The 13,085-nt window shown below is 48.2% G+C and overlaps 2 protein-coding genes, 2 non-coding genes and 1 pseudogene across 4 annotated transcripts; all 5 read left to right on the top strand.

Moving 5' to 3' along the window:
* Positions 1 to 3,164: 3,164 nt before the first annotated feature.
* TRNAL-CAA (transfer RNA leucine (anticodon CAA)) lies at positions 3,165 to 3,287 on the top strand. The gene is made up of 2 exons: positions 3,165 to 3,202; positions 3,242 to 3,287. It is a non-coding gene; the product is annotated as a tRNA-Leu (tRNA).
* Positions 3,288 to 3,346: 59 nt separating this feature from the next.
* TRNAL-CAA (transfer RNA leucine (anticodon CAA)) lies at positions 3,347 to 3,469 on the top strand. Its single transcript has 2 exons — positions 3,347 to 3,384; positions 3,424 to 3,469. It is a non-coding gene; the product is annotated as a tRNA-Leu (tRNA).
* A 400-nt stretch (positions 3,470 to 3,869) lies between these two features.
* On the top strand, positions 3,870 to 5,039 carry LOC149370438 (uncharacterized; annotated as a pseudogene).
* Positions 5,040 to 7,694: 2,655 nt separating this feature from the next.
* On the top strand, positions 7,695 to 8,689 carry LOC149370437 (uncharacterized). Its single transcript, XM_089583344.1, has one exon. The coding sequence runs from the start codon at positions 7,742 to 7,744 to the stop codon at positions 8,687 to 8,689; it is 948 nt and encodes a 315-aa protein (XP_089439470.1). The 5' UTR covers positions 7,695 to 7,741.
* Positions 8,690 to 9,339: 650 nt separating this feature from the next.
* Positions 9,340 to 10,257, top strand: LOC149370436 (uncharacterized). Its single transcript, XM_089583336.1, has one exon. It carries the CDS (start codon positions 9,340 to 9,342, stop codon positions 10,255 to 10,257), a length of 918 nt encoding a protein of 305 aa, XP_089439462.1.
* Positions 10,258 to 13,085: the final 2,828 nt, after the last annotated feature.

The raw sequence follows: 13,085 nt of genomic DNA, 5'->3' as shown, positions 1-13,085 counted from the left end.
CTTTTCTGGTGTAGAGTGGAGAGCTGTGTGTGTATATGCACCTAATAGAATTCCCGAACGAGATGCTTTTTTTCACCGTGTTCAACCTTTCCTGCTGACAGAAAAGCGTGTACTATTGCTTGGAGATTTCAACTGCGTGTGTAGACCTGAAGATAGAACAAGCAACAAAACCCTGCAGGACACGAGTGCCGAGCTGCTGTCTGAGATGATTAATGAAGCAGAATTGGAAGATATTGGCATTATAATGCAAGGTTCAGAACAAGCACAGTACACGCATTTCCAAGGCGTTAGTCACGCAAGGCTGGACAGAATTTATGTTCCTTCTGAGGTTGTACCCTTGTGTGCCCAGTACCAGACTGTGCACGTCAGCTTCAGTGATCATTCTTTAGTCGTGATCACACTTGGGGAGAGGAAAAGGACTGCGAAGTTTAGTTGGGAATTATGGAAATTTAATGACTCATTGTTGGAGGACGAGGAGTTTAGCAAGAAATTAAAAGACTCAGTCAAAAGCTTGTTAGAAAAAGAGACAGACTTTATACAAACGTGGGAACAATTTAAATGAGACGTGAAAGTGGCCGCTATAGAAAGAGCATGTGTTTTAAAGCGTAAAGAAAAACAGCAAGAAAAGGAACTTCGCACCGAGCTTGATATTTCATGCTCAGCATGGAAGGCGTCAAGCCGGGGTTGTACAGACAAGAAATAAAAGAGACCAAAACTAAGCTTGAACTAATAGATGAAACGAAATATCGAGGTGCTGTGATAATGGCGCGCAGCGAAAGATTTTGGCTTGGGGAGACGCCCACAAAAAGGGCGCTCAGCGACGAAAAACAGTATGCAGTTTCGAAAGAGATAAAGGAAATTTGTTATCGCAATGACGTAACTTCCGAATCTGAGGTGATTGAAAGGGCGTTTCTGGAATATTACCAAAACTTGTTCAGCCTTAAAACGCCTGATGTTGAACATTACAAAACTGCATTCCTGTCGCTAATGCCAAGAGTAGAGGAGGACCTGGCGCAGGTAATTGAGGAGCCCATAACGGCAGCAGAAATCGAAGCTGCAATACAGCAGCTGAGCTTGAACAAGTCGCCTGGGCCGGACGGCCTCGGTGCCGCACTTTACAAGGCTTTGAAAACAGAAATAGCAATAGCATTACAGCGCGTAATAAGCGAGTGTTACGAAAGAAAGTTAACTCCGCCGTCTTTTCGAACTTCCCACGTGGTGTTGATCCCAAAATCGGACGACCCGAGTAGGTTGCAGTCAGTTGAGTGTTACCGCCCAATAAGCTTAACTAACGTAGACTACAAAATTTATATGAAAGTGCTAGCCGGACGACTCCAAACAGTAATTAAAACCCTTGTTGGCCCACACCAGACCTGCGGCATAAAAGACAGATCCATTTTTACTAACATACACGTAGCTAGAAGTGTCCTTGAATGCTGTGATGCAACGGAGGGTCGTGTCGCCGTGATGCAACTGGACCTGCATAAGGCGTTTGATAAAGTTGTGCATGAAATTTTGTTCGTGCTTTTGGAACATGTGAATGTAGGATGTATCATCACTGATGGCGTGAAAATGGTTTATGATGGCTGTACATCAAGGTTCATAATTAATAACCGCCTGAGTAATAGTATTCCTGTCTTGTCGTCAGTGAGGCAGGGTTGCCCTCTTTCTCCACTGCTTCTTGCACTTTACCTGGAGCCCTTTTGTTTAAAGCTGTTAACTACGCAAAACATTCGAGGTTACGCCTTTTGTCATAATGAAGTGAAGGTATTGGCATATGCAGATGATATAGCAGTGTTCTGCAGAGACCAGGAAAGCGTGCAAGAAGTGGTGAGAGAAGCCGTAAATTTTTGTGATGCAAGTGGCAGCGCGATAAGCTGGCAGAAATGTTTTGGTTTCAGGCCACGCCAGAAGTATTCTGTCGAATGAAGTGGGTAGACACGCCAGGAAAGTACCTCGGCGTGCCGCTAACCAACTGCAAAGAAAGCAAAGAATATTGGGCCCATGAAACCGAACGAGTCAAAGCTCAGAGAAGCAAATGGGGCGGTCACAACTTTTCCATGTTCGCAAGGGCTACGGTGTGCAACATGTTTTTAGTAGCGAGGATTTTTTACGTTCTGCAAGCGTTAACTTTGCCAAGGACTTCAGTACAAAGGTTGCACAGAGTGTTTGCAACATTTATTTGGGCGTCAACATGGGAACGTACCAGCCGATGCAATCTGTTCCACAAGGTGCGGAACGGGGGGCTAGGGTTGTCAAATTTATTTCTGAGACAGATAGTCACTAGATTCTTTTTCTGGCGTCAATATAATGATTTTCTGCGAACTATTATACAAGTGCGATTGTCAGAATCACTGCCTGATTATGTTGTGTCATCCATGTCTGCAGGGCGGAGTGGGTTAAGTGCTTTTTTGCGAGAAGTTGTTGCAGCAGTCCGTATTCTTCGGTCAAAATTTTCCGATGAGTATCTAACCATTGTAACAAGGAAAAAGATGTACAAGGACCTGCTTGATGTGTTTCTGCCAGTGCCTGTTTATCGCAGTGCTTATCTTCTGGGTCCCGAAAGGGATGTGCTAACAAGAGTCAAAAGAATGCCGGTGAAGCCTTCAGTGCGTTCTTTCTTTTTTCAATTGCATACTGGAACCCTCCCAGTGAAGCCATGGTTGCAAAGCAAAGGCCTTTTTGTACCTTGGTCAGTAGAGTGTCTTATTTGCAAGAAAGTGGAAACTATAGAACATATCTTTCTCGACTGTCATGACGCTGTTTTTCTTTGGGATGTGTTGAAGCGCACACTGAAAAAAGATTTCCCCCTGACTCCTTTTGGAATACGCTTCCAACCATGTGCAGAGCCAGGTGAAGTGCCTTGCGACCTGCTAATGTTGCTCTGCATGCACAGCCTATGGCGTACGCGAATGGATGTCAGGCATGAACATGTTGTTGTGAATCCGGCTCATCAGTATTTCATTGAGAGCATCATGTATACTCAGGAAGTTTTCGGACAGCAAGCTCCTCAGCCTGAGTGGCTGCCTGTCCTCGACCAACTAAAATCATTTAACCCATTTTATCATCGTGCACTAGCTAGAAACTGACCTGTGCTTTTATTGTCATGTCATTGTATTTTTGTTTTGTTTGCCCGGCCAAGTCGGTAATTAAAAAAAAAAAGTGTCAGGACGGCCGAGCGGTCTAAGGCGCCAGACTCAAGGTTAAACTCCTTGCCTGCGCGATGTGGGCTAAACGAGGCTTCTGGTCCACAAATGTGGGCGTGGGTTCGAATCCCACTTCTGACACATTTTTTTCTTATTTGCGCAGCCAATTCATATACTGGTAAAATCGGTGTGCCAGCGTTGTCAGGATGGCCGAGCGGTCTAAGGCGCCAGACTCAAGGTTAAACTCCTTGCCTGCGGGATGTGGGCTAAACGAGGCTTCTGGTCCACAAATGTGGGCGTGGGTTCGAATCCCACTTCTGACACATATTTTTTCTTGATTATTTGCGCAGCCAATTCATATACTGGTAAAATCGGTGTGCCAGCGTTGTCAGGATGGTCGAGCGGTCTAAAGCGCCAGACTAAAGGTTAAACTTCTTGCCTGCGGAATGTGGGCTAAACGAGGCTTCTGGTCCACAAATGTGGGCTTGGGTTCGAATCCCACTTCTGACACATATTTTTTCTTGATTTGCGCAGCCAATTAATATACTGGTAAAATCGGTGTGCCAGCGTAGTCAGGATTGCCGAGCGGTGATTCTGCTCCGGCCACGCCAGTGAACGGACGTAGGATGCAGGGCTCCGTAGGATGCAGGGCTCCGTAGGATGCAGGGCTCCGTAGGATGCAGGGCTCCGTAGGATGCAGGGCTCCGTAGGATGCAGGGCTCCGCAGGAGTGGCTTCAGCGGCCATGTCTGGCCGCGGTAAGAGGGCTATGGAACAGGAAAACGACTATCAGGTTGTACTGCCAAGTCTCCCAACAGGGCGTTTTGTTTTAAATACAGTTTTTTTGCATGCGGATATTAGTGCCCGCCCGTACCGGGTGGAAGATTTCCGTGACACGTTGGCTCAGCATTCACTGCTCTCAGACGTTATCGCCTTGGGGGCGTATCGCATGAGCCACGTTTGGGCCATCACATTGAAGGATGCGGACGCAGTGAAGAAGATTGCAGGCGTCGGTGAGCTGCTTGTGAAGAAACGCCGGTGCCTTGTGACTGACCCGGCAAACCAAGATGTGCGCCTCAAGCTTCACTGGCTGCTGCATTGTGTGCCGGACGAGGACGTCCCGGGTCGCGCTTGCGCCGTATGGAAAGGTGTCCGAAGTTACCCGGGAGCGCTGGCGCGTGCACGGCGTGTCAGAGAAGGGCTCTACCACCAGGATTGTCACGCGGAAGTTGAAAGCTGGCGTTAAACTTGACGACTTGCCGCACCAACTGAATGTCGGTGGTGAGTTGGCCCTCGTCGTGGTTCCAGGAAGGCCTCCGTTGTGTCTTTGTTGCCGAAGTACGGGGCACATTCGTCGGGAGTGTAAGGTCCCGCGGTGCGGAACCTGCCGACGTTTTGGCCACGAAGACAGTCAGTGCTTCCGTTCTTACGCGAGCATCGCCGGTCCTGGAAGCAGTGAAGATGCTTCGGAGCACCTGATGGATGAGGCGGACGCGGAAGAGGCTGCGAAAACAACGGGGCAACCAGCGAGAAAAGATGGACCTACGTTAACGCCTCTCGTAAAGAAGACGGCGTCCGTCACCGCAGCGGCTACTCCACAAGTAGAGCAGGAGCCCCAGCAAGGTGGAGGTGATAGAACGGTGGACACGCCCCCACAAACTCTCCAAGCCCCAGGCAGCGTGGAGTCGTGCAACGCCGACACCATGGAAGTCAGCGATGATGTGGCTTAACCGCTGCAAAACGGTCCCACGAGGAAAGCGTCGGCGACAAGCCGCAGGCCGGAGCTGGCAGCGACGAGCCACCATCAAAAACAACGGGGACCCGACGTCCGTCCTTGAAGCCGCGCCCGAACGTTGAGGCTGCGACACGGCAGGCGGAAAAACCGCCTCCGTAGTTTTGTTGTTTCGTTGGCGGGAGTGTTGGTTGTGCGTCGTCCGACGTAGTGTGCTCTCACCTGGAACTCAACGTTTGTGTGCGCGGATTATGGAAGCTGCTGCGGGGAATGGGCTTATAGTGCCTCCAGACGCATCGTTGGGAGGCCGCACATGCGTGCAAACGCAGCGGAACAAGGAGAGCCACACGCACGACTGAGGAGGTAGGCGCCACATGGAGCAGATTGCATTGTGTTGATTAATCGCATGGCTATTAAACTAGAAGCCCCATTGCGTGTCGCAACTTTGAATGTCAGAGGGCTGGGAGCACGAAGGCGGCAATGTCAACTTAATCGCTTGATGCTTGATAATGACCTAGACTTAACAGCTGTGCAAGAGTCAAAGATAGACTCTCAAGACCAGACCGACCGCATGGTGTCATCTTTCCGCGCAAACTTCGATGTGTGTGTGTGTGTGTCATTCTGTCGGTGCATCAGGTGGATGCCTTCTTTTTATTCGTAATACACTAGGTATAAGTGTAGAGTCTGTACTTGCATGTGAAAGTGGTTGTCTCTTGGTTGTCGATTTTTCGTTTTCAAATTTATTTTGGCGCGCAGTTTGCGTTTATGCCCCCAATGTTGAAAGTGATCGTCAGGTTTTTTTTTCTTCCATTGAGCCTTACTTGAGTTGTGACAAAGTTTTGATCCTAATGGCAGATTTCAACTGTGTGTGTGCTGCTTCTGACCGCGTAAAGTGTAGACCATTGAAGGACAAAAGTGCCGAACTATTGAATGCCTTCGTGCACGACTATTCTTTGGAAGACATTGGAGATATGTTTTCAGCCAGAACCCTGCCTGAACACACGCATTTTCAGCGCGATAGTCATGCAAGATTGGATAGGTTGTATGTATCGGTTGATATTGTGCCGCTCTGCACTGGATACACCGTAAAACCAGTGCCGTTTAGTGATCACTGCCTTGTGAGTGCGACTTTTGGAATGAAAGAAAGAAAATCACGCTTTAACGGGCATCTGTGGAAGCTGAACAAAAATCTTTTAGATGACGAAGAATCTGTCCAGGAAATTACAAAAGACTTTGACAGTGCGCTAGCTGCGCCTGTAGACAGCGTGTCAGTCGAATGGGAAAGTTTCAAAGAAAGAGTGAAGATTAAAGCAATAGAAAGGAGTAGCGTAATTCAGTATCAACGGAAGGAAAGAGAAAAAGAACTTAACGGACAGCTCTAGTGCATCTTGAGCATGGAAAGTAGTAAGCCAGGTTTTTTCACTAAACAAATAAAATACGTCAAATGCCAGATCGAAAGAATCGATACTGACAGGTACCGAGCGGCGGTCGTACGCTCAAGGAACGACAGATTATGGGCAGGCGAAGCACCTACGAAGCGAGCGCTATCAGATGAAAAGCGCTAGGCTTGCCAGAAGGAAATCAGGCAAATAAGACACGAGGGGAACATTATAAACGACTCTAGAGGTATTCAGCGTGCTATTACGGAGCACTTTTCTGACCTTCTTAGTAATGAGCGCGAGCGCACTGAAGGATTTGAAGAGAATTTTTTACGACTGATGCCAATTCTAGAGGACGATGTTAAGGAGCGTCTTGAGCTGCCTATTACTTTGGAAGAGATTGAGACGGCAATAGATGACCTTCCATCTGGGAAATCTCCTGGACCAGATGGGCTGAATGCTGCCTTCTATAAATACTTTAAAAACCAAGCTGCTCAGTTTTTATTGAATGTCATAACTGAAGCCTATGATCGAAAAAAGGTCCCGACGTCGTTCACTACTTCACACATTGTACTTATTCCCAAGTCTGATGACATAGAAAAACGAGTGTTGGTGGGTTCCTATAGACCTATCAGTCTTACCAACGTCAATTACAAGGTATACATGAAGGTTCTATCAAAAAGGCTGCAGAGCGTAATCGACAAGTTAGTTGGGCCACACCAGACCTGTGGCATCAGAGGACGCAGCATAGCCACAAATATACATGTGGCAAGAACAGTACTGGAATGTGTTGATGCGCTTGGAAGTCAGGTTGCTATGATATAGCTAGACTTGGCAAAAGCGTTCGATCGCGTTTCGCACGACATTCTTTTCAGCATCCTAGAGCATTCAAACCTTGGTAGTGTAACCGTAGATAGGGTGAAAATGGCCTACGCAAACTGTACGACGCGTATCATAGTTAATGGCGAACTTACTGACAGCCTCATTGTCCGCTCGTCGGTGAGGCAAGGGTGCCCGCTCTCTCCGCTGCTTTTTGCAATGTACCTTGAGCCGTTATGCCTGACCATTCTCATCAGTGATTATGTCACGGGTTTCAAGCTGCAATCCGCGCATGTCAAACTCCTTGCATACGCGGACGACATAGCAGCCTTTTGCACGAACAGATACAGCATTCTTGAAGTTCAGAGAGTTGTTGAAAAGTTCTGTGGTCAGACTGGGTGTGAGGTCAACTGGGAGAAAAGCTCTGGATTTTGGCAGGGTGATTGGGACGTTACACCGAATTCTTTTTCACGACTGCAGTGGTCTCGCTTGCCAACGCGCTACCTTGGTGTGCCCCTGAACTGTTATCGCGATCACAGCTCACATTGGAGTGAAGAGACGTCAAGGGCGAGAGAGAAAGCGGACGCGTGGCAAGGAAGGCAGCTGTAAATCTTTTCGCGCGCCTATGTCTGCAATGTGTTTCTGATCTCGAAGATATGGTATGTAATGAATGTGCTTTGTGCATCGAGAGCCGCTATTCAAAAAATTCACCGCGTATTTGCTGTTTTTCTTTGGTCGTCGACCTGGGAGAAAACCAGGCGAACAAACCTGTTTCTTCCAGTCAAAAAAGGAGGCGTTGGACTGGTTCATTTGTTTTTGCGACAAGTTGTATCACGCTTTATTCTCCTGCGCGACCAAAATGACATCTTTTTGCGAACTGTGATGCAAGCACGGCTGCAAAGACTGCTCCCCAGAATCGTAGTGTCGTCCGACGAAAGCATGTGTGGCGCTGTGACGGGATATTTGCGTGAGGTCGTGCTCTATTACAAGTTGTTAGAAGTTCAATTTTCCCCCGACTACTTGTACAATGTATGCAAGAAAAAGCTGTACAGAGACCTGGTTGACACCATGATGCCGATACCTTTGTACCGTGCGCCTTACTGTGGAGGCCCAGGGCAGGATATTTTAAAACGTGTGAAGAAAATGCCAGTTAGGCCGGCAGTGAAAACGTTCTTTTTCAAGTTGCACAGTAATACACTGCCCGTAAAAACTTGGCTTCATGAAAAAGGACTCTTTGTCCCGTGGACAACCGACTGCTTGTTATGTAAGAAGCCAGAAACTATCGAACACGTGTTTTTAGGTTGCTGGGACGCAGTATTTCATTGGGACGTCCTACAGAGAACTATTAAAAAAGAACTCCCACTGGACCCTTATGGCATCCGGTTTTTACCAGTGGATCACGCAGATGTACCTTATGACTTATTCATGCTCCTTGGCCTCCACAGCTTGTGGAAAACGCGAATGCAAGTAAGGCACGCGGATATCAATATTCTCAGTGTACGTGAAAACTTCATTGAAAGTGCTGTTTGCCTACGGGAATGTTTCCGGGAACAACCTGACCCACCTCATTGGGTAACACTTCTGGATGACTTGGTCAAGCTGAAGAAATTTTAACCTCACTCGCTTCAGCTGAAGTGCAGCAGAAGCGATATTTTAAATGAGCCTTTGTGTTGTGTCGTTTTCGGAAAAAAAAAAAAAATGGCCGAGCGGTCAAAGGCGCCAGACTCAAGGTTAAACTCCTTGCCTGCAGGATGTGGGCTAAACGAGGCTTCTGGTCCACAAATGTGGGCGTTGGTGCGAATCCCACTTCTGACACATTTTTTTTCTTGATTATTTGCGTAGCCAATTCATATACTGGTAAAATCGGTGTGCCGGCGTTGTCAGGATGGCCGAGCGCCTACTTCCGGCCACCGAGCGTGACGGACGCTTGTAGAATGGGCTCCACTGGAGCAGCGATTGCGGTCCGTGCCGGCCGCGGAAACAGGATTGCTGAAACTGCTGATAACGAGTATCAGGTTCTTTTGCCAACTTTGCCTACCGGACGGCTGGTGTTAAACACTGTTTTTCTTCATGGCGATGTGCGACGGCGGCCTTTCAAAGTCGAAGACTTCCGTGATGCCCTGGTCAAGAACGGAACTCTCCCTGACGTGATAGCGGTGGGGGCGTACCAGGTTAACCACGTATGGGCGGTGACCCTCAGCACTCCCGAGGCAACCAAGCGGCTGCTCGCCGTGAAGGAAATGCAAGTGAAAGGGGGCCGGTGCATGATCATCGACCCTGAGGAACAGCACGGCAAACTACGGCTGCCTTGGATGCTGCCCGGCGTCGATGACGAGGACATCAGAACGGCATTTGCAGCGGTCGGAAAGATCACCGCAGTGACCCGCGAAAGGTGGCGAGTTCAAGGAATGACTGAAAAGGCCTCTACTACAAGGACTGTTTTATTGAAAATGAAGCCAGGCGTAACAGTCGAAGACATTCCTCATCAGCTGAGGGTGGCGGGAGAGCTTGCGCTTGTGGTTGTGCCTGGTAGGCCAATGCAATGTCTGCGCTGTCGCGGCACTGGACACGTACGGCGGGAATGCAAAATTCCTCGCTGTCAGAAATGTAAGCGATTCGGTCATGGTGAGGCTGATTGCATTCGCACCTACGCATCGGCCACGGGAGCTGCGTTGGAGGACGAAAAGGCGGAGCTGCAAATGGATGCCGCTGAAGCTGAGGAGGCGGCTAAGGGGGCAGGGGGAGCGGAGAAGGTAGCAGCAGCCACCGTCTCGTCACCTGCTTCCGCGGAGGACACCGAGACGCCCAGCGACCAAGGGAAGGAGCCTGAACTTCCAGGCGCCGCGGCGACCGAAACGGCAGGAGACGGCGGATCTGCAGGTACTTCAAAAACCGACGTGCCCGAACCTATGTGCAGCGACGAGGGCAGGGATGACGGCGACAGCCGCATGGCGACCGTTAGTGCTCCAGTCAAGCGCCCTCACAATCTGACTCTCAACGAAGGGACCAACGATACTACCACCACTGCAGAGGAGCCTCCAACGAAAGCTGCGCAGGCCCGGAGGCCTGCATTCAAGCCGCGCCCCAACGTTTCATCTGAAAGACGAGTCGCCGCAAGTTCACCTTTGCGGCAAGGCCACGGCGACCGACCTGAGGACCCTGGCGTCACACAAAGCGTCTAGCGATACGCTGGACGCGAGAGGTAAGCGCCATGCTCTCGATCTCTACACCTTTTTGTCGAAATGGCTCCGCTATGTTGTCTGAAAATAGCCACACTTAATGCAAGGGGGTTGGCGGGGAAAAGAAAACAGAGTCAAGTATATCGACTTATAACAGACTATGACATTGACCTGTTGGCGGTACAAGAAACTAAAGTAGACGGGGAGGAAGAGACCGGGAGCATGGTGCAGCGTTTCACGTGTAGGTATTACGCAGTAGTGGCTCATGCAGTTGGAACGTCGGCTGGGTGTGTGCTCTTCGTCAAAAAGCTGCCGGCCCTGGTTGTTCAGGCTTATGCAACATGTTCTCATGGACGATTTATTGTGCTTGATTATGCTTACATGAATGTGGAGTGGAGAATGATCTGCCTTTACGCACCTAACAAAGTTGACGAGAGGGCAGCCTTTTTTGGAAAAGTTGAGGAGTACTTCACTGTCGAAAGGCAAATGATCGTCATGGGTGATTTCAACTGTGTCTTGGCTGCGCGTGACAAAACAAGTGATAGAATATTCAGAGACATAAGTACCGAAAGACTGTCCGAGTTAGTGGAAAAATGGAATATTGAAGATGTGGCTGACTGTTTAGAGGGTGAGCGGGATGTGCAATTCACGCACTTTCAGCGTACGAGTCACGCACGTCTAGACCGTATTTATATGGCGGTAGACCTGCTGCCAAAATGCAACAATTACAAGGTTGAACCTGTGTCCTTCTCGAACCACTGTTTGGTACAGTGTAGGATAGGAACAGCAAAACGGGACAATGCTTTTAATTGGGACTTGTGGAAATTTAGTGATAAGCTGTTAAAGTGCGAACGTTTTTGTGACAATATAAAAGAAGAAATTGGCAAAGTAGAGCCAAATTCAAGACAAAAGTTATGGGAGCAGTGGGAACTATGTAAGCAGCAAATTAAAATATACGCAATTGAAAAGGCTAGCTGCTTGAAAAAAGAGGAAAAAATAAAGGAAAGGGATTTAAGAGAACTGCTGCGGAAACTAATTGAGCAGGAGAGTAAAGCTCCTGGTAAGTGGATTGATGACGTAAAGAAAATTAAACAAAAGCTTGAAGTTATGGAACAAGAGCGTTATCGCGGTGCGCTGGTGCGTGCGAGAGCCGAAGAGGCGGTTTTCGGTGAAACACCAACAAAACGAGCATTGGGCATGGAAAAAGCACGGGCTGAGCGCAATAGGATTGATAAAATTGAATGGGGAGGTGTCGTAGCAGATGACGAAACGCATATAAAGCAAGCTTTTGCTGAATTCTATCAGGCGCTTTTCGCAAAACACGACGTAGACATCGACACATTCAAGGGAAGGTTTTAGGAGCGATGCCAAGATTAGATGACGAACAGAAACAGAGATTAGAGGCACCAATTACTGAATCCGAAGTGCAAACAGCAATAGAAAATTTAAACTCGGGTAAGTCGCCTGGACCAGATGGTTTAAGTGCGGCTTTCTATAAAGCCTTTAAGCAAGACATTTCCCCTTTGTTAACGGTACTCTTTAATGACGCATATGAATTAAAAGCACTACCTCCTTCCTTTGGCGTATCTTACACTGTCCTAATTCCGAAAACGGAAGATAGTGAAAAGTTAAAGCATGTTACAGCCTACAGGCCGATTTCACTTACGAACGTGGACTACAAGATATTCATGAAGGTGCTAGCAAGGCGGTTACAAAGAGTAATGAATGTGATAGTTGGTTCTCATCAGACGTGCGGCATCAAAGGTCGCTCTATTGTGTCTAATATTCATAAAGCAAGATGTGTTCTTGAGTGTTGTCATATTACGAGCAGTCCTCTTGCTATCCTTCAGTTAGACCTGGAAAAAGCGTTTGATTGCGTGGCACATGAACTTTTGTTTTTAATTTTGGATCACGTGAATGTTGGGTCAGTCATCAGGAAGGGAGTGGCCATGGCGTACCGAAACTGCACAACGAGACTAATAGTAAATAAGAGTTTGGGGGCCCCCATAAGCGTGAAGCGTTCGGTGCGCCAAGGCTGCCCCCTAAGCCCTCTTTTGTTTGGTGTATACATAGAATCCCTGTGTCTGAGCATAATACAGAATGACGGTATTCAAGGTTTTAAGTTACAAGCGACAGAAATTAAGTTGCTGGCTTATGCGGATGACGTAGCTTTTTTCGCTACTGATTATGAGAGCATAAGGAAGGCCATTGATTGTGTTCGGCAATTTAGTCAATCGACAGGAAGTCGAGTCAACTGGGCCAAATGTATTGGCTTCTGGCAAGGTGAGTGGCCAATCACTCCTGTTAACTTTGCGAATGTGTCCTGGGTGACGACCTCAGTGAAGTATTTAGGTGTCCCACTGGAATGTTATCGAGATAGCGAACCGCATTGGAAAAGGCAGCTGGAAGACACCCGTGCAAAAACTGACAAGTGGAAAGGGGCTAGGTTATCTACATTTGCCAGAGCTACAGTGTGCAACTTATTCTTCATCAGCAATTTGTGGTACGTGATGCAGGTACTGCACTGTTCGCGAGTTAACGTGCAGAAACTGCACCGCATCTTTGCAGTGTTTGTCTGGGCCTCGAGCTGGGAACGATGCAGCCGGACAAATTTGTTCAGAAGTGTAAAAGACGGAGGACTAGGGCTCGGCCATCTGTTTTTGCGCCAAATTGTCAGCAGATTTTTATTCTTTCGAGACGCGAGTGACCCGTTCTTGCGCACAATCTGTCAAGTAAGGCTGGGCCATGCATTACCGGAATGGATTGTTGGAACAGATAACATTCCAGGTCGTATTTTTGGATACACCAGAGAAGTGGTTATGAGTGTTAGA

Source organism: Amblyomma mixtum, chromosome 1 (assembly GCF_055824585.1).
Source record: "Amblyomma mixtum isolate Tamu chromosome 1, ASM5582458v1, whole genome shotgun sequence".
In the NCBI taxonomy this organism is placed as follows: Eukaryota; Metazoa; Arthropoda; class Arachnida; order Ixodida; family Ixodidae; genus Amblyomma; species Amblyomma mixtum.
Note: the sequence above shows the minus strand (reverse complement) of the source record. Positions and strands in the feature narration are given on the sequence as shown.

Bases quoted from the DNA above. Each gene is read 5' to 3' on its own strand.
- LOC149370437 (XM_089583344.1), top strand. From the start codon at position 7,742: ATGAATGTGCTTTGTGCATCGAGAGCCGCTATTCAAAAAATTCACCGC.
- LOC149370436 (XM_089583336.1), top strand. From the start codon at position 9,340: ATGATCATCGACCCTGAGGAACAGCACGGCAAACTACGGCTGCCTTGG.